This window comes from Borostomias antarcticus, assembly GCF_949987555.1.
Source record: "Borostomias antarcticus genome assembly, contig: scaffold_334, whole genome shotgun sequence".
NCBI classification, from domain to species: Eukaryota; Metazoa; Chordata; class Actinopteri; order Stomiiformes; family Stomiidae; genus Borostomias; species Borostomias antarcticus.
The window spans coordinates 27,501-49,091 of record NW_028175994.1 but is presented as its reverse complement, the minus strand read 5'-3'; the positions used below and the strand labels follow the sequence as shown (position 1 = coordinate 49,091).

The 21,591-nt window shown below is 45.2% G+C and overlaps 2 protein-coding genes across 3 annotated transcripts in view; one reads left to right on the top strand and one right to left on the bottom strand.

Moving 5' to 3' along the window:
* Positions 1 to 3,368: 3,368 nt before the first annotated feature.
* otx1 (orthodenticle homeobox 1) lies at positions 3,369 to 7,177 on the top strand (the record flags this gene model as incomplete). Of its 2 annotated transcripts, none has more annotated exons than XM_084462832.1 (3): positions 3,369 to 3,468; positions 5,567 to 5,718; positions 6,455 to 7,177. In XM_084462832.1, the coding sequence occupies 3 exons, from the start codon at positions 3,372 to 3,374 to the stop codon at positions 7,175 to 7,177; spliced, it is 972 nt and encodes a 323-aa protein (XP_084318958.1). The 2 variants fall into 2 exon arrangements, with proteins under 2 accessions (XP_084318958.1, XP_084318957.1); XM_084462831.1 differs by having other exon boundaries at positions 3,372 to 3,485; positions 5,548 to 5,718.
* Positions 7,178 to 10,858: 3,681 nt separating this feature from the next.
* Positions 10,859 to 21,591, bottom strand: part of wdpcp (WD repeat containing planar cell polarity effector) — a gene marked incomplete at both ends in the record, with an annotated part of 36,455 nt that continues 25,722 nt past the window's right edge. The window contains 2 exons of the mRNA XM_084462833.1: positions 10,859 to 10,929; positions 20,684 to 20,772. Of these exons, the coding sequence (XP_084318959.1) occupies positions 10,859 to 10,929; positions 20,684 to 20,772 (160 nt within the window). The remainder of the gene's footprint in view (positions 10,930 to 20,683; positions 20,773 to 21,591) is intronic.

The following is a 21,591-nucleotide window of genomic DNA, read 5'->3' as shown; positions in this document are numbered from 1 at the left end:
AACATATTTCACGCAGAGAATAATAACGTTCCATCCTTCTCTAAACTAGGCCTATTACAAATTAATTCTTTGTTTATTCTTCAACACTCGGTTAAACAGTATTAATGACTGGCAATATTAAGATAGGCCTATTTAATTGGATTGGATTATGCTAACACTGGTCAAATGCATAAATAAATAAACTATGTGGATTGTCATTCTCGATAGGCTAATAGATAACTTTTGTTGTTCTTTTTTGACATAAACATCCCCTATAGGGTCGCTTCTCTAATCACATTAGCTTCCCACATGAGGATCCCATTATCCCGAGGGTTCAGTCCTCGTTCTGAAAGCTCAACACATCGCTTTCACTTTGCCTTTATTTCACTTTCACAGTTATTTCACAGTAGCCTGTGTTCGTTTTGAGCCCATTGTATTTGAGCCTGCGTTTTGAAATCTAGCGAAGTATCCTAATCCTACCTGATAGCCTACGTTTACTTACGTTTTATTTCCACTATTTAGCAACATAATTATACTCTATTTGGATGGATCGATCTATCCATTAAATTGTTCTCAAAAACGAATATTAAATGAATTGTTTTTCTTTGGCCACAATTATTTTTGGCCGTGCGTAATTTCGCGTAATAGCATACATACCCAAGTCTGCTATTTTTGCAAACATGTCGTCTCCTTTGGCTCAACAGGGACATCTGAGAGAAGATGTTTGGGTTTTAAAATCTGTCCTGATGTCGGTTTGTGTTGTCCTCGACTGATAGGGGAGGGGCCTGCTAGCCGCACTGACCGCGGATTGGCTGATCCGACAGTCAGTCAGAGAGAAGACGGATCGGATTGGACGGAGTGGGCGGATCTGCAGGTGTCCAGCACACATAGAGGGGAAGGGTGGAGAGAAGGTGATCAATCTCCATCCGTCTACATTAGCAATCACCTTAAACTGTGACAGGCACAGCGACAAGCCCGAGAAAAAGAGTTTAATTTATGTGGTCGTGAAAACCCGGAAACATCCAGGAAACATCCAGGAAACCACAACAGAGAAACGGCTTCTGGACACGTGGTAATGCGTTTTCTGGGTGTTTGTTTTAGCGAGGCGTCCTGAGCTGTTTCCCCTCCAGACTTCCTCTATTGGTGGATAATTTCCCATCTGCGCTTCTCTGGTCTTGTCCTACGGGCTGAGGAGAAAAGGTACGCCTCTTTTTTACATGGTTTTATTTGTTCTTGTTTTAATTACAAAGTCACTTATTTGCGCGTAATTTAAGATACTCTGATCTGAGTTTGAAACTGGATATTTAGCCGTAACCTATAAGAGGAATCGATCAGAAGGGGATTTATATCTTCAGCCAACTTGGTTTAAAAAGTCTTTACTGACTACTAAGCGCAATTCAATGTTTAAATTCTACAGAGAAACCAAATATAGGCTATTAAAACGAATTATTACTTAATGTCTGGGTAAATATCGTATGAGTAGGCTCAATTAGAATTAATATTTTTATTTTTCCATTCCAGTTTAAATAAGCGATTTTGGAGAGCAATTGGCCATCAAAACAACTCAACTAGTACTTAGTAGAAAATTGGAGAGGCGTGTTGTGTTTTTTTGTTAATTTAGTTTGCTGATAAGGACCCTTCTGACATGTTCTCCCCGGAGGTCTAATCTAAATTCTAATTGAGTTCATTTGCACGAAGATCTCGTCTTTTCAAACCTCTCTTGCCGGGTTGGAGATGAGATGCAGCCTTCAGCTCGAATACACAACCCAACCTGCGAGACCTGATAGCAGCTCAGTCTAAATAATTTCTGCTTCTTAACATAATTAAATTTTCGGCTTTTTAACTTTCCTTTCATGTTAATAATCAACATACAATGAAGTGTGACCGTTTACTTTTAGGCTATTAGGTCACACAACCAGGATTACCCACTTTGTCCTCTCGCCATAACATGTTTCCAACACGGGGATCCCTGGGGATTTAAAATACAAAAGTATCATATGTGATCACCTATACAGTAGCCTTCTTAATGTCAGGACTGTAGGCCTTTTAAGAGTGTTTTAGTATAACTATATATGACAGACATTTGAGATTTGAGGAGAGAGGGGAAAATATTTAAAACTAGGCCTAAACTCTGACAATAGAAACGGCATTTTTTTTTCTGCAGCCCAAGACGGACATGTTTGATGAGAACAAAACTTTTAATGATCTCTGTTTGATCACTGAGCTGTTTATTAGCCTCACAGAGCATAGGTTATATATAGGGTATATATATTTATATTATTTATATATATTATATTTTTTGCTAAACAGTTTATAGATGGTAGCCTCTGGAAACCCCACGCCGTGAAATAAAGCCTTGCAATTAGTTTACTACGACTTAAATAAAACCAGCACACTCGTTTGATCATGTTCTAGTCACACGACAAATGTATGTTGATGGTTTCTCAGGATCCTCGCTTTATGGACTGGATGAGGAAGTCTGTTCTTCTATCTAATTTATATCCACGGGAATAATCTATATCCTACTCCTGGAATGGAATATGTTCGTTTTTTCCTAAACTAAATAGTGAAAAATTATTAAGCCAGAAGTTGCAACAGTTTTGTTCAATTTTACACACGGAATACTATGAGCAAACAGTAAATATATTCCCACAGTAATTATAAACTTAAATCTGAAAAAATGTGCCGTATCACCGTTGAGTTTGATTGGAGAATAATCTGCCTATATTGTAATTAAATATTCAGTAGCCTGATCAGAATCCTATTTATTGCATTTGAAACAGCCTATTTAAAATCACTGTGATTATGCTATTTTAACTGTGATTATGCTATTATAACTATGATTATGCTATTATAACGAGCCTCTAGTTTTGATAATGACACTGCTATTTAGGCCACAGGGCAGGGAAACTAATGTTAGACCGGAAAACAACCAATTAGTGAATTGTTCTGATGGTTTGGCTAATAATATTTAGGCTAGTTGATTATTAGCCTTTAATAAAATTGTGTTTTTAATGCAACTGATTTGAAAAGCTTCTTGACTGATTGGTGGTGGCCGGCTTATACATATAGGCTAAACATGTCTTCCTAGTGGATAGATAGATAGATGGATAGATATGAACTGAAGCCTTTAAGTTTGTTAATAATAGAAACCACCAGCTGATTGATGGTTTACACATCTAACCGAACCTATCTGATAACATTAGGCCGTGTAACGCTCTCTTCTGAAACACACTATGTCCCCACATGCTCCAGCGTCTGGAAATCGAAATGCATTGAATATTTAATCTATTTGCAGTGACTTGCATTGGGGTCTCTTTCCCGCCAAGCTGCAACATCGCGGGAAATCGAACTATTGGCAAGATCTGGGGGGACCCGTGACTGCCTCTAGCATGATGTCATACCTCAAACAGCCCCCCTACGGCATGAACGGCCTGGGGCTCAGCGGCGCCGCCATGGACCTGCTGCACCCGTCAGTGGGCTACCCAGGTAGGCAAGACCCGTCAGTGGGCAGGCAAGACCCGCTGCACCCGTCAGTGGGTTACCCAGGTAGGCAAGACCCGTGAGTGGGCAAGACCCGTCAGTGGGCAAGACCCGTCAGTGGGCAAGACCCGTCAGTGGGCTAAAGACCCGTCAGTGGGCTAAAGACCCGTCAGTGGGATACCCAGGTAGGAGAGACCCGTCAGTGGGCTACCCAGGTAGGAGAGACCCGTCAGTGGGATACCCAGGTAGGAGAGACCCGTCAGTGGGCTACCCAGGTAGGAGAGACCCGTCAGTGGGATACCCAGGTAGGAGAGACCCGTCAGTGGGCAAGACCCGTCAGTGGGATACCCAGGTAGGCAAGACCCGTCAGTACCCAGGTAGGCAAGACCCGTCAGTGGGCAAGACCCGTCAGTGGGCAAGACCCGTCAGTGGGATACCCAGGTAGGAGAGACCCGTCAGTGGGATACCCAGGTAGGCAAGACCCGTCAGTGGGATACCCAGGTAGAGAGACCCGTCAGTGGGTTACCCAGGTAGGAGAGACCCGTCAGTGGGATACCCAGGTAGAGAAGACCCGTCAGTGGGATACCCAGGTAGAGAAGACCCGTCAGTGGGCTACCCAGGTAGGAGAGACCCGTCAGTGGGCTACCCAGGTAGGAGAGACCCGTCAGTGGGATACCCAGGTAGGAGAGACCCGTCAGTGGGCTACCCAGGTAGGAGAGACCCGTCAGTGGGCTACCCAGGTAGAGAGACCCGTCAGTGGGCTACCCAGGTAGGAGAGACCCGTCAGTGGGCTACCCAGGTAGGAGAGACCCGTCAGTGGGATACCCAGGTAGGAGAGACCCGTCAGTGGGCTACCCAGGTAGGAGAGACCCGTGAGTGGGTTACCCAGGTAGGAGAGACCCGTCAGTGGGATACCCAGGTAGGCAAGACCCGTCAGTGGGTTACCCAGGTAGGAGAGACCCGTCAGTGGGATACCCAGGTAGGAGAGACCCGTCAGTGGGATACCCAGGTAGAGAAGACCCGTCAGTGGGCTACCCAGGTAGGAGAGACCCGTCAGTGGGATACCCAGGTAGGAGAGACCCGTCAGTGGGCTACCCAGGTAGGAGAGACCCGTGAGTGGGTTACCCAGGTAGGAGAGACCCGTCAGTGGGATACCCAGGTAGGCAAGACCCGTCAGTGGGATACCCAGGTAGGAGAGACCCGTCAGAGGGCTACCCAGGTAGGAGAGACCCGTCAGTGGGCTACCCAGGTAGGAGAGACCCGTCAGTGGGTTACCCAGGTAGGAGAGACCCGTCAGTGGGATACCCAGGTAGGAGAGACCCGTCAGTGGGTTACCCAGGTAGACAAGACCCGTCAGTGGGATACCCAGGTAGGAGAGACCCGTCAGTGGGATACCCAGGTAGAGAAGACCCGTCAGTGGGATACCCAGGTAGAGAAGACCCGTCAGTGGGATACCCAGGTAGAGAAGACCCGTCAGTGGGATACCCAGGTAGACAAGACCCGTCAGTGGGATACCCAGGTAGGAGAGACCCGTCAGTGGGTTACCCAGGTAGAGAAGACCCGTCAGTGGGATACCCAGGTAGGCAAGACCCGCTCCCCCGCCGGGTGGGCCTGACACAGACCCCGCCAAACGTGGGCCCGTAGGCCTACCCGAAACACTGCAAACGAACATCATCAAAAATGAGCTTGTGACTTGACAGATATCTGATACTTTTCCCGTGTTGTTTATGAATGGAAATAGAGATCGTTGTCAAAAGGAAATTAATAAAGTGAAAAGAATGAAACACCGAGAGTGTAAGAAACTTGTGGAAAGGATAGGAAATAGTATCAATGCGTGTAGTTTTCAAAACAAATCTTTTTGCAAATAAGTAGTAGGCCTAGCGACTGGTTTAAAAAGTAATTGGCTACTCAAAATAATATTGGTGTATCCTAGGCTACGGGCAGCTCAACTAAACTCAACTGCGCACTTCAATTGGCAATTGAATGTTTGATGCGTAAATAGGCCCTAATGCATTATTGATACACGCCATTGTGTTATAGTCTACATTTGAACAGAAGTTTTTATCGTGTGTCAAATCATTTCAGATTATCTCTTTTGTTTCAGCGACGCCCAGAAAACAACGACGGGAACGGACGACGTTCACGCGCACGCAGCTGGACATCCTGGAGTCGCTGTTCGGTAAAACCCGGTACCCGGATATATTCATGCGCGAGGAGGTGGCGTTGAAAATCAACCTCCCGGAGTCCAGAGTCCAGGTACGACCTCAATATATATATAACTTATTTTAATCCGCAAGTGGACACTTAAGGGGATGTAGGCATTTCCTTTGATATGAGTTGTTTTTATGTCTGTCTGTCTGTGTGTGTGTGTGTGTGTGTGTGTGTGTGTGTGTGTGTGTGTGTGTGTGTGTGTGTGTGTGTGTGTGTGAGAGAGTGTGTGAGACCTCCACTACCCCCTTGGCTCTCCTCTAGAAGTCTTGAGCAGTTATCCCATGACTGGAATCATTTACCAAACTGAAATAGTCTGGTACCCTTTACTTCTCCATTTATAATATTTACCCTGTTGAGAATGTTCTTTTTGATCCGTCTCATTGATCTGTTCAGTAGCCTATTTTCTGTAACCATAATTGATAGCCAATAGGCTGTGAGATTGATTACAAGTTCATATAAGATAACATGTATTTCTAACATATGAGGTCAAGATGCACTTTCCTGTTCCCACAGAGAAAGATTTGAGGAAAATAACATTATTTTGGTTATTCCCAAAATGCTCGTGAAACCAAATGCTGATGAGCCTAGCTGGCGGTGCTCTCCGGTTACCCTGCTGTAAAGAGAAACCCAATAGGCTGGTCTCTCTGCTGTGTACCAGCTAGGAAACTAGAGCCAAGCAGCTAGACACCAAGGGGCCAGGGTGGAAATTAACCTTGATGACTCTAATAGCCCCAGTTTGAACCAATAATGCGCTTCAACATGCTCCTACTGTCGGTTCTAGGTGTGGTTCAAGAACCGGCGCGCCAAGTGTCGGCAGCAGCAGCAGAGTGGCAGCAGCGCCAAGCCACGCCCGGCCAAGAAGAAGTCGTCCCCGGCGCGGGAGAGCACGGGCTCGGAGAGCAGCGGCCAGTTCACGCCGCCCGCCGTTTCCAGCGCCGGCTCCTCCTCCTCCTCCTCCTCCACCAACCACGCGGCGGCGCTCAGCAGCACCTCCACCTCCATCAGCACCGTGTCGTCAATCTGGAGTCCCGCCATCTCCCCCGGCAGCGCCCCGCCCCCTGCGGCGGCGCCCCTCGCCGAGGCGGGACCCCAGGCCAACACCTCGTGCATGCAGCGCTCCGTGTCCGGCTCGACCGCCGCCGCCGCGTACCCCATGACCTACAACCAGACGGGGGGCTACGCCCAGGGCTACCACGCCCCCTCCAGCTCCTACTTCAGCGGGGTGGACTGTGGCTCCTACCTGGCGCCCATGCACTCTCACCACCACGCCCACCAGCTCAGCCCCATGTCTGCCCACCCGCACCACCACATCAGCCAGTCCTCAGGGCACCACCACCACCATCACCACCACCAGGCCTACGGGGGCTCCGGCCTGGCCTTCAACTCCTCGGACTGCCTGGATTACAAAGAGCAGACGGCCGCCTCCTCCTGGAAACTCAACTTCAACACCACAGACTGCTTGGACTACAAAGACCAAGCCTCCTGGAGGTTTCAAGTCTTGTGATTCTTTTTTTTTTCTCTCTCTTTGGTTTCCTAATAGCGTGATGAGAGAATATAGACTTGAGAGGGGGTGGGGGGGTGGGGGTGGGGGCATATTTGGAAGGACGGACTTTTCTTCCCCATCTAAAAACACGTAGACGGTCCCTTTCAAAAGAGAAAAAAAAAATTACGCAACAGAAAAGAGCTGTGGAGAGATTTAAAAAATAGTTTCTAGTCAATGAAGAATTGTTTTAAGATGACCTGCTGGGATGACCTTATAAATAGACTGTTTTAAAAAGAAAATGTTTCAACCAAACTCCCACCAGCGTCCTGGCGAATAGAAGGATTAACCCGTGCGCGTAATGAACCAGAGTGCACTGCGCGGCTGACCTCCCCACCAATCAAACCATGTACAGTTTTTATTTCTGAAATGTGTTATTTTTAGGATGAAAGAGATTTTAGTCAGCTACGTAAAGGAGCTGAAATATGTAAATATGTATTTTGGTCAGTTACAATGACCATCTTTAGTTGGTGTTACTGAATTTAAAAACGGTTTATTAAGACTTTGAAACAACTGTATGTAAATCTTTCCAAATATTCCAAAGATAACGAATTTGTCCATAACGTTAAATTTTATATAGCCTACATTTTTCCATATAAAACAGTTCCAATGTCATGGAGAAACGAAAGCGAAAATAGGCAAAAATGATTGGGACCTTGTTTAGGTGGCAGACAGTCTCCAGACCTCTGAGAATGACCTCTCCTCTCTGATATTGGTGATGATATTAAACGCATCATAACTGCAGCACTTGACTTGATGTTGAAGTCAGATCACTGAAAAGAGAATGGATTCAGCTCCAAATGCCGGTGAAATGTTGAATGTATTTTAAGGCGACCACCTTTACATACATGTCCATCCAATAAAGTTCAGTTAACTCATTTTTCATAGTGGATTTTGTGTCTGCCCCCGAATTCGAGTTTTAGAAGGTAGACCTCTTTAGCACTATGGCAGCCTAAATTAGCAAAAGGCCTATATATTTTTATTTTTCATATGAACTACTCACACTTTAGTTTAGTAGCCTATGCGTAACGGGATGAATGCATATGAGATACAAGATGGAAATGCATGTAGGCCGACATTTAGGTTAAGAGCGTTTAATCTGTTAAGAGCGATTCTAATCTGTCAAATTAAAACACCAACATCGCTTCTTTCTTCAGGGAGAATAATTGTATTTTGACCGTGTGGCGTTTAAAATGCACATTTGATCGAAGCCTAATTGAATGCGCTTCTTAGCCGAGGCTACGTGATAATTAGCTCCTACAGGGAGGCATTTCCCCTAAAGAGCCCAGAGTGAGTTTATCCACAAGAACCTGGAGGAATGTACCCGCCTCTGATGCGTAATTACGCAGGAGGGGCCAGGAGGGGCCAGGTTAGTTAATTACGCAGGAGGGGCGAGGTTAGCGGGTCAAACGTGAAGAGGGAGAGAAAGAGAGATGCTCGCAGGCATAAGCCCATTAAATAGGCTAGAGTTAAAATCGTGGGTGCTTTGGCAAGGTTGTTTAGACGTGCATGTTTAAACAGTGAACGAAGGCCTCAATGTTTGTGTCAGACGAAACGAGGGAGGGAGAGCCTCGTCCCACTCCCACTGAATACTAATAACCTGGCCTGCCTGCGTGGCTTCCACCATTATTATATCTAGAACAGTAACATATCATGCATTTATACAATGTGTTAGCCTACTATATTTTTTTCAATAAACCCAATCAAGTTGATATATGTGAGTGAACCATCAAAATAATGCAACATTGATAGCCACGTTGTATTTCACGTCTAATTATTCATAAATTGATAAATAAGGGATTCCTATGTGTTTAATCACCGATGCATGTTTAGTGCAGCAGCTGAATAAATATCTTTCCATGAAGAAGGGAAACATTAAACACGCTGGGACGTGCGGGCCACCACAAATGTACACAAACACGACAGGATTTGTCACATTTGCATCAAACAAACAATTGCAAACAATCTTGGGAATTATTTAAAGAATTTCAGAGCCCAAGAAATCACGTGAAACCCCTGCCCTCTCAAACACAGAACGGAAGAGATTCGATAGACAACATACAGAGAATGTGCATTTGGATTATCAGCCTATTTCAGTAGGTTTCGCTTAGTTTCCATGTTTCATCTTGAAATAAGAGCTCAATTTCCTAATGCAACAAAACGCATTGTCGTAGGGCTCCAGTAGGCCGGGATAAAGCAACAGCAGGTCTATCAGTCCTGGTTCTGCTCTGTTGTCTATTGGGCAGAAATCAATATGACATGAAGAAACTGGACGAGAGCGAAAGACCCTCATAATTAGGCTACTTTAGTGAACTATTATGCTTTATTAGTAGCAATCTAAACAAAATCCGAGGTCTGAAACTACATTTTACAAATGACATAGTGCTACACAATAACGAATTCATTAAATGTAGGTGTTGATGGTAAATAATTGTAGATCAAATCTGCTGGCTTCTGGATTTGTTTGTATGGTATCTTATTTTAGGCATATTTTGTGTATGAAATACTTTCCTGATCAACACCGTTAGGTCATTAAAACAGTCATTAATATGTTCCATTCAGTAAAAACAGCTCAATATAAACATGATAATCATTGAGCCCAGTGGCGGATACAGAAAGTGGCTGATGGGTAGGCCTGGTTGAATCTGGGTAGGCCTGAGTGAAACTCATCACCGCACGTTTTAGACCTGTGTATGAGCAGCCAGATGAATGGATGGAACATCTCGCGATAATACCAAATGTTGCATAACCCTCGTTAGTGCACTGACAGGGACACAACCACAATTAATCAATCAATCAATCAATCAATCAATCAATGCATGCCACGGCGGGCTGTCATCATACAAACACACATTAAATAGCCAATAGCCTACAGTAGCCTGTCACCATTCAGAAGTCCCTCGCTCACAGAGGGTGCCTGCAATCATAAACATACATGCCACGGCGGGTCAGACTCAAATATGAAACCATGGCCTACCTTCATCATGATGATGATGATGATGATGATGATGATGGCCTACCTTCATCATGATGATCATGATGATGATGATGATGGCCTACCTTCATCATGATGATGATGATGATGATGATGATGATGGCCTACCTTATCGGTTGGTTAAGGCGGAGTCGTCTGGGTTTTGAATTGAAGAGACTGATGATGTGGTCATGATCCCATGTCTCTGTTAGTTCTCTTTCAAACGACAGAAGCGTCAGGTTGTTCAAGCGTCCGGTCAACATGGATGATCTCAACATGGATGATCTCAACATGGATGATCTCAACATGGATGATCTCAACATGGATGATCTCAGGCGGGTCTTGATCCGGGTTGTTGTGGAGGAAAGTCTCTGACGGTGTAGGAGTTACCAGTTAGACCTGGTCCAGGTCTAGCCTACCAGTTAGACCTGGTCCAGGTCTAGCCTACCAGTTAGACCTGGTCCAGGTCTAGCCTACCAGTTAGACCTGGTCCAGGACTAGTCTACCAGTTAGACCTGGTCCAGGTCTAGCCTACCAGTTAGACCTGGTCCAGGACTAGCCTACCAGTTAGACCTGGTCCAGGTCTAGCCTACCAGTTAGACCTGGTCCAGGACTAGCCTACCAGTTAGACCTGGTCCAGGACTAGCCTACCAGTTAGACCTGGTCCAGGTCTAGTCTACCAGTGAGCTCTTCAGAAGCCGGTGGCAGTGAAGGTCGCTTCGGTGGAACTTCCTCTTCCCCACTGAGCACAGACACGTCTAAAACACGTCTTTTAAATGTCTTTTTTGACTTTTTCGGACGTCCATGGACATCCAATTAGGAGCCAGAGTGAATGTTTTTTTTGAACGTTCAGATATTGAACCCGTTCTGCGCGTCCACAGACGTCTTAGAGGGTCCAAGCCACACGTGTGAATATTGAGGGGTCCAGCAGACGAACACACGGGGTTCAGGACCAGGACGTTATTAAGACGTGATCTGAACGTCTCCCTGACGTTGCGTGTTTGCTGGGTCAGAAGCCGGCGGCAATGAGGGTCGCTTCGGTGGAGCTTCAGCTTGTCTGCTCACGTTATTATTACGGCATGACACTCCCGAGATGTTGAAGCTGTGGCCGTTTGTCCTTCTTCATCCCCACATCTCACCACGACCCTCCACTCTGTCTCTGGACAAGGCCTGGTCCAAACTGTCCTTCTCTTCCAGACGTGGCTTTTTAATTAAGCGGGTCAATTAGCTGTTTAGCCGTCATAGCGCATGCGCACTGAACAACTGCCCGCCGGCGCCAATCAGGTCACGTTAACTTACGCAGTACGAAAAAGACGGTTGACGCAATGTAAACGTAAGAGAGGAAGTTGAATATTATTAGTATTAATACATACTTTTAATCATTCCCAAGACAAAACTATTCACATTCAAGGTAGTTAGTGAAAATTAAACTTTAAAAAATATTTTATTTTTATTTTATTATAAAATATATGTATTTTCATGAATCTGACTGGGTGGGCCAGCTGTCAATCAAGCATGACATGAAGAAACTGGACGAGAGCGAAAGACCCTCATAATTAGGCTACTTTAGTGAACTATTGTGCTTTATTAGTAGCAATCTAAACAAAATCCGAGGTCTGAAACTACATTTTACAAATGACATAGTGCTACACAATAACGAATTTATTAAATGTAGGTGTTGATGGTAAATAATTGTGGATCAAATCTGCTGGCTTCTGGATTTGTTTGTATGGTATCTTATTTTAGGCATATTTTGTGTATGAAATACTTTCCTGATCAACACCGTTAGGTCATTAAAACAGTCATTAATATGTTCCATTCAGTAAAAACAGCTAAATATAAACATGATAATCATTGAGCCTAAAGGTATACATACTCTAATAGTCATGGAGTCAAAAGTCAAGGAGATGCAAGGCCTCAAATTAGATAATTTCTTCTGATGATTTTTTGTATTAGATTTTATTTAATAATCAAATGTTCCAGTGAACACAGCCTCTCCTCCAGATGTCAAACTCCTGCTGAAGGATGAGCTTCACTGGGGCAGGAGTCATTCAGCCCTGCATGCATGTGGAGAACATGGTAGAGAACATGGTGGAGAACATGGTGGAGAACATGGTTTGTATTCGGGGGAACTGGGGAACAGGAATCAAAGGGATACAGAATGAAGACTGGATTTGAGACGGGTCACAACTCAGTGTCTCTAAATCCACTATCTGGATCTGGGAAATCCCTTCTCTTATGGAAACTATGACATCATTCACTGGTTTTCGAAAGTAAGTCAGAGGGAATAATGGTGTGTGTGTACGTGTCAGAGGGAATAATGGTGTGTGTACGTGTCATCAAATCCAGAATCTCTCTTGCCGTGACGTCGTCTGACCCTCTCTCTGATGGTCTCCTCGATAGGGCAATCGATTTGCCACATTCCACGTGAACAGCTGACCCAATGGCCTCCCTTCTACTCGAGTGCGTGTGTGTGCGTGTGTGTGTGTGTGTGTGTGTGGGCTACTCCCGCTGGTTAACTTCAAATACCTGTTAACCTTTTGCACTCACTTGACCAGGAAATTAACTGGGATGACAGTGGACCTTTTTGCATCGTGTGTGTAATCCATGTCGGAGTGTGTGTGTGTGTGTGTGTGTGTGTGTGTGCACATGAGACCAGAAAGGCTTCTTTAATACATGTGGATTGTGTGTGCAACTCAATGGACCTGGAGATGTCTGTGTGTTGTGCACGTGTGTGTGTGTGTTGTGCACGTGTGTGTGTGTGTGTTGTGCATGTGTGTGTGTGTGTTGTACACCTATGTAAGAGTGGTTTGTGTGTGTTGTACACATATGTAAGATATGTGTGTGTTTTGTACACATATGTAAGATATGTGTGTGTGTGTATTGTACACATATGTAAGAGACCCTACGTGTTTTCTCACCTACCAGTTCAAAGGTAGGTTGAAAAAACAACTCATCTTTCATTGGCTAATGGCTATCGCCAGACCTCTGTGGATAGGCCGGTCTGACAGCGAGGGGCGGGGCCTGGGAGGAGACGTACCTGAGAGGTTAAGCACGGGTCAACTGTACCAACATGGGAGGGAACGGCTCCGGTTTCTCTTCTTTTGTCCCAACAAACAGGCCTTGGGGTTCAGTGGGAGAGACTTGGTATTGCTGGTATTGTTGGGGTGGTTTTATATGGCAATGCAGTCTGAGTACGGAAGATTGCAGGTATGGGAATGAATACGATAATTGGCTCTTAAAGGGGCGGTGCAGCTTTTTAATGTTAAAACTCACAGTGAGACACTTTATCACAGAACGGGGTTAGGGAAAGTGTGACTATGATCAATATTTATCCATTGAAGCTATTTAGCACTAATCAAGTACTTCAGGATATTGCTGGCAATCACTTTTAGACATCCAGAATCCATCTGAATCCGGATAGATCTGACTACTTCTCATCCAATGTGGATGAACGTCACTCGTCCTGCCGCATCTACGCCCTGGTTAACACCTCTTCTAGAAAGTTCCAAATCAAACGAGGGACTATTGTATTACACAAACCCACAAACACGGAAATACAGTAGAGAAAATCAATCTATCCAGTGACATGATTAACCCTGATAGTGCTAGTGTGTGGATCCCAGGCAGAGCTACAGAGGGAGACCAGCCAGGGGCCAGTTAACCAACACTAACAAGGTCCATGTGGCTTCATTAGCCTACCGTATTCAAGGGTTTATGAATTCAAGATTCAAGATCTGTTTATTAGCCATGTATATGGTTCACAAGTACTAGGAATGTGACCGGGGTTAAGGCGTACGCTGTTGCAGACGACAGGACAGGGTGCAGGACAGGACATGATTATTTATGAAAGATAAGAGGTCTTTAAAGGCGTGGTCAGTGACGGGGTGATAGCTAACCCATTGTGGTGACATCCTGTGTGCTTTACCTGCTTCAAATCTATGGGATTATATTTTTCTCATGCCGTGTAATTTGGGTTTTTCTGAGCAGTCCAGGACTCGGCCATTCTGGAAGCAGTGTTGGTTAACAGAGTTAACACAGAGTCTAGTGACTGGGCCTGGGTGGGGCTGTGTTGGTTAGTTAACACAGAGCCTAGTGACGGGGTGGTGCTGTGTCACCAGTCACACATGAACACTTTCAATAGAAGTGCAGTCATTTAGCACTGACAATACCATCCTACTTACACAAGCTAGAACTGTTGGACACAAATGTATTGTCTAGCTACATAAACATAAAATACTAAACATAAAATAGCAGCAGAAACCCCCATTTTGAGTGTTATTCAGAGGCATAACTTTCCCTTTGAACATTCAACATTGTTGTTTGGATGATTTAACACTTGGTGTGCTGGAGAAGCGTCCCTCAGCTGGTTCTGTGCTGAAGCAGTTCTGCAGGTCTCATCAGAGCGCTCGAGGCGTTCAGCTCGGTCGTAATACGGCGGCGGTTTGTGAATTAAAACCGTGTTCAGGGATGCAGGCGTTGACAGTTGACCCTTCTGTGTAACAGCTGGGCATCATCTAAAGCAGCATGTTATGTTTACATAAGGAACGTATTAGTATCAGGCACAAATGTAATTCCTTCACCCTCTCCTCTAGCGGAGGGATTGACTCCCAAAACATACAATGATTTTTCAGAAAAGCTAACAAAACAAAAAAAGAGCCACAAAAACGCATCCCTCCTGATCTTCTGTCCGTTTACAGCATTGGTTCTTGTATATTTTTGGGTGGAAATCCTCTTAGAATGCAAAGCAAATAGATTAGGATACAGTGAGGGATTAGGCGTCGCTCGGCGCTGTCAGATTAGCCGGGGAGCGCGGCGTCGGCAGCCCTGACATGGCCGTGGCCGCCGTTCAGAAAGGGGCTTGGCAGCGCCGCGCTTTAAACTCGCTCGCTGGCTCCTGGTCATGAATAAAACTGCTGCTCGGGATCTCAAGCAACACACACAAGCGGGCGGCTCACCATCACACGCACACTCTCTCTCTCTCTCTCTCTCACACACACACACACACACACACACACACACACACACGCACACTCTCTCTCTCTCTCTCACACACACACACACGCACACACACACACACACACACACACACACACACACACACACACACACACACACTCTCTCACACACACGCACACTCTCTCTCTCTCTCTCTCTCACACACACACACACACACACACACACACGCACACTCTCTCTCTCTCTCTCTCTCTCTCTCTCACACACACACACACACACACACACACTCTCTCTCTCACACACACACACACACACACACACACACACACACACAGAGCGGCCCACATGCAGCATCACTAGAGATAGGAGAAGCGGTATCTCTAGTGTGCTTAGTAGTAAGTTTGACATATTTTGTGCTTCATTGTGTTTTTGTGAACTCGGGAACAAAAGCAAACCAACGGTTTTATAAGTATTTGAGAACGTGAAAAATAATTTTGGAGAGCAAGTGAAGTCTAGAAGTGAGCGATGAAGGCCTCAAAGACATGACTCAATTCAGCAGGTCTAAAGTCGCCATGTCTTATTTATTTGTTTAGCTACAGTGTTGTGTCATGCATTAATTACAATTAACAAAATAAATTGCCAACAAATGTTATTTACACATTACAAAGGAAATAAATGTGTACAATCAAACACGTTAGTAATTGTCCATCCAGGTGGAATGAATATTTCTCAAACCAGACCAAAATGAACCAGCCTCAGAGTCCCTGAGTCATCGCTTTCCTGTGAGGGGGAAGAGAGAGATGGTTAACCCTTTTGATATGACCACGTCACCGGCAACATTTTAAATATATCTAACAAATATTTAATAATATAAAAAAAATATCTAACAAATCTAAAAAATTCCTCACTCCAACACTTGCTGCAAGCTGAGAAACTGCGCTTTCTAGTATTATAGGAAAAATCCAATTAATATTCGAAATGTTGTCACTGTATTTTCAGGGTTAAAACACACCCTATATACATATAAGGGTTAAAACACACCCTCTATACATAAAAGGGAGCCTTTGAAATTGTCCTTTTCATACATAGTTCCCTAATTTCACCATCCTGTTAAGACTAACATGAGCAGTAAAGTAGTCATGTTTAGTACTTGGGCACTTGACCTTTGTTTGCGATGCCTGAGGTCGGCCCCCCATAGACATGACCAGCGGCGGACATCTTGTCTGTGATGCTCTGTCAGGCCTGGGCTGATTCATCTGCATGTTTCTAGAGCGTTTTACCTCCAGTCTTCTCTACGTAAACAGACATGCTTTCTCAACTGGATTCAGCTCAAGACTGGTTCTAACACTGTAACATGTTGCAGAGATGAGGGGGGATGTAACACTGTAACATGTTACAGAGATGAGGGGGGATGTAACACTGTAACATGTTGCAGAGATGAGGGGGATGTAACACTGTAACATGCTGCAGAGATGAGGGGGGATGTAACACTGTAACATGTTACAGAGATGAGGGGGCATGTAACACTGTAACATGTTGCAGAGATGAGGGGGGATGTAACACTGTAACATGCTGCAGAGATGAGGGGGATGTAACACTGTAACATGCTGCAGAGATGAGGGGGGATGTAACACTGTAACATGCTGCAGAGATGAGGGGGATGTAACACTGTAACATGCTGCAGAGATGAGGGGGATGTAACACTGTAACATGTTCCAGAGATGAGGGGGATGTAACACTGTAACATGCTGCAGAGATGAGGGGGATGTAACACTGTAACATGCTGCAGAGATGAGGGGGATGTAACACTGTAACATGCTGCAGAGATGAGGGGGATGTAACACTGTAACATGTTCCAGAGATGAGGGGGGATGTAACACTGTAACATGTTACAGAGATGAGGGGGGATGTAACACTAACATGTTGCAGAGATGAGGGGGGATGTAACACTAACATGCTGCAGAGATGAGGGGGATGTAACATTGTAACATGTTACAGAGATGAGGGGGGATGTAACACTGTAACATGCTGCAGAGATGAGGGGGGATGTAACACTGTAACATGCTGCAGAGATGAGGGGGGATGTAACACTGTAACATGTTGCAGAGATGAGGGGGGATGTAACACTGTAACATGTTGCAGAGATGAGGGGGGATGTAACACTGTAACATGTTGCAGAGATGAGGGGGATGTAACACTGTAACATGTTGCAGAGATGAGGGGGGATGTAACACTGTAACATGTTGCAGAGATGAGGGGAGATGTAACACTGTAACATGTTCAGAGATGAGGGGGGATGTAACACTGTAACATGTTCCAGAGATGAGGGGGATGTAACATTGTAACATGTTATAGAGATGAGGGGGGATGTAACACTGTAACATGTTGCAGAGATGAGGGGGGATGTAACACTGTAACATGTTAAAGAGATGAGGGGGATGTAACACTGTAACATGTAACAGAGATGAGGGGGATGTAACACTGTAACATGTTGCAGAGATGAGGGGGGATGTAACACTGTAACATGTAACAGAGATGAGGGGGATGTAACACTGTAACATGTTACAGAGATGAGGGGGGATGTAACACTGTAACATGTTGCAGAGATGAGGGGGATGTAACACTGTAACATGTTATAGAGATGAGGGGGGATGTAACACTGTAACATGTTACAGAGATGAGGGGGGATGTAACACTGTAACATGTTACAGAGATGAGGGGGATGTAACACTGTAACATGTTACAGAGATGAGGGGGATGTAACACTGTAACATGCTGCAGAGATGAGGGGGGATGTAACACTGTAACATGTTACAGAGATGAGGAGGGATGTAACACTGTAACATGTTACAGAGATGAGGGGGGATGTAACATTGTAACATGTTGCAGAGATGAGGGGGGATGTAACATTGTAACATGTTACAGAGATGAGGGGGGATGTAACACTGTAACATGCTGCAGAGATGAGGGGGGATGTAACACTGTAACATGTTGCAGAGATGAGGGGGATGTAACACTGTAACATGTTACAGAGATGAGGGGGGATGTAACACTGTAACATGTTGCAGAGATGAGGGGGGATGTAACACTGTAACATGTTACAGAGATGAGGGGGCATGTAACACCATCTATAACATGTTGCAGAGATGAGGGGGGATGTAACACTGTAACATGTTCCAGAGATGAGGGGGGATGTAACACTGTAACATGTTGCAGAGATGAGGGGGGATGTAACACTGTAACATGTTGCAGATATAAGGGGGATGTAACACTGTAACATGTTGCAGAGATGAGGGGGGATGTAACACTGTAACATGTTACAGAGATGAGGGGGGATGTAACACTGTAACATGTTGCAGATATAAGGGGGATGTAACACTGTAACATGTTGCAGAGATGAGGGGGGATGTAACACTGTAACATGTTACAGAGATGAGGGGGGATGTAACACTGTAACATGTTGCAGATATAAGGGGGATGTAACACTGTAACATGTTACAGAGATGAGGGGGGATGTAACACTGTAACATGTTACAGAGATGAGGGGGGATGTAACACTGTAACATGTTGCAGAGATGAGGGGGGATGTAACACTGTAACATGTTGCAGAGATGAGGGGGGATGTAACACTGTAACATGCTGCAGAGATGAGGGGGGATGTAACACTGTAACATGTTACAGAGATGAGGGGGGGTGTAACACTGTAACATGCTGCAGAGATGAGGGGGGATGTAACACTGTAACATGTTACAGAGATGAGGGGGCATGTAACACCTCTGTAACATGTTTACAGATGAGCAGAGATGATGATAGGAGATCAAAATTAACTTACATTCTCATCGCTGTCCACAAGGCTGATTTCTGCAAAACCAAAAAATACAATATGAATAAACACACGTACAGATAGGACAACCACGCATCTGAACACTTAACACTAACCCAGGCCAAACATCTTAACACATACAACACTAACCCAGGCCAAACATCAGAACACATACAACACTAACCCAGGCCAAACATCTTATCACATACAACACTAACCCAGGCCAAACATCTGAACACATACAACCCCACAGTACCACACTAACCCAGGCCAAACATCTTAACACATACAACACTAACCCAGGCTAAACATCTTAACACATACAACACTAACCCAGGCCAAACATCTGAACACATACAACACTAACCCAGGCCAAACATCTGAACACATACAACACTAACCCAGGCCAAACATCTTAACACTTAACACTAACCCAGGCCAAACATCTGAACACATACAACACTAACCCAGGCCAAACATCTTAACACATACAACACTAACCCAGGCCAAACATCTTAACACATACAACACTAACCCAGGCCAAACATCTTAACACATACAACACTAACCCAGGCCAAACATCTTAACACATACAACACTTACCCAGACCAAACATCTTAACACATACAACACTAACCCAGGCTAAACATCTTAACACATACAACACTAACCCAGGCCAAACATCTTAACACATACAACACTAACCCAGGCTAAACATCTGAACACATACAACACTAACCCAGGCCAAACATCTTACTGTTCTACACTTACAGAACATACACAGATACATCAAATGATTGCATAAGTCACATGCTCAAACTAAATGTTGAACACGTTCCCTTCATACGATATGAATGTAAAGCGTCACTCAAGGCGATGTCTCCAGCGCTGAGCTTTGCATTAATATGGTTAAGATTGACATTAACACCCCCGACGCCAGGCACATATTTAAAATGGCGATGCAAATTCCTTCCAGTAGCCTAGAGTCCGGATTAGTAAATGACAGGAGTGATTCAGAAGCCATACAATCACTAATCGCCCAAAAATGGAACTATTCTGAAGAAGAGCAGGAGAGAAGGCAAAGAAGACGAAGAAGTGTTTTAATCCTGTTTTACTAATGGCTATTTCTCCTAAATGGTCAGTTAGTAATCTGGAGAAAAAAGCTCTGAGGCTACAAAGACTCAAACAGAGAAAAGATCGCCAGGAAATTAATGTGGGGCCAAAAAATATGAAACAAAAGGAGAATATTGTTACAATAAATCCATGTTTTTTGGGGGAATATCCCCCCCTGGTACGGGAGCAGCAGCTCTCAGGATCACAAGGCCCTACAGAGAGAGGTACGGTCAGCTGATCCTACCCTGGGGGGGGCACGCCCCCACCTCGAGGACATCTACACCAGAAGATACAAGACCAAGGCCAACAGGATCCTGAGAGACCCCAGCCACCCAGGAAATGGACCGTTCTCTCTGCTACGGTCAGGGAAGAGATACCGCACTCACAGGGCGAGCACGGAGAGACTCAGGAAGAGACCCCCCCCCCCTCCCACACACACACACCTGTGTTAGTCCATGGCCAGGTGTGATCAGCAGGTGAGAGAGAGAGAGAGAGAGAGAGAGAGAGAGAGAGAGAGAGAGAGAGAGAGAGAGAGAGAGAGAGAGAGAGAGAGAGACAGAGAGACAGAGAGAGAGAGAGAGAGAGAGAGAGAGACCCTCACCTGTGTTGGTCCACGGCCAGGTGTGATCAGCAGGTGGGGTCACAGGTGAGTCCTCCTCCTCCTCCTCCTCCTCCTCCTCCGGTTCCTCACTGAGGAGCAAGCAGGAGCAGGGGGAGATCAGGCAACGCAACACACACACACACACACACACACACACACGCACACACACACACACACACACACACACTGAGAGGCTTACAGCTTACTTGAATCAAGATGTTGTGTTGCCAACTCAACCTACGCAGTGACATGTACTCATGGAAGAGACCATCTTTAACCACTGATCTAGGGTCAGCGTACCCCACTCTCACCCTACCCTTAACCAGCAGGGCTAGGAGACCAGGCCTGACCCTGGAGCAGTGGCTGGAGCTGACCCTTTGCTTCTATCAAAGTGTGTGTGTGTGTGTGTGTGTGTGTGTGTGTGTGTGTGTGTGTGTGTGTGTGTGTGTGTGTGTGTGTGCAGACTTTGGCAGACAGAGAAACTATAGTAATTTTCCTTGTGATCTTTTTCAGTGCTTAGCGATAATACTGATGTGTGTGTGTGTGTTTGTGTTTAGGGATGATGCTGATGTGTGTGTGTGTGTGTTTAGGGATGATGCTGATGTGTGTGTGTCTGTGTTTAGGGATGATGCTGATGTGTGTGTGTGTTTATGGATGATGCTGATGTGTGTGTCTGTGTTTAGGGATGATGCTGATGTGTGTGTGTGTGTGTTTAGGGATGATGCTGATGTGTGTGTGTGTGTGTTTAGGGATGATGCTGATGTGTGTGTGTCTGTGTTTAGGGATGATGCTGATGTGTGTGTGTGTGTGTGTGTGTGTGTGTGTTTATGGATAATGCTGAGCTCCTCCAGACTGAATCAGGCACAACTAGGTTTCCACTAAACAATAACATCATCCTCCCCCCTGCA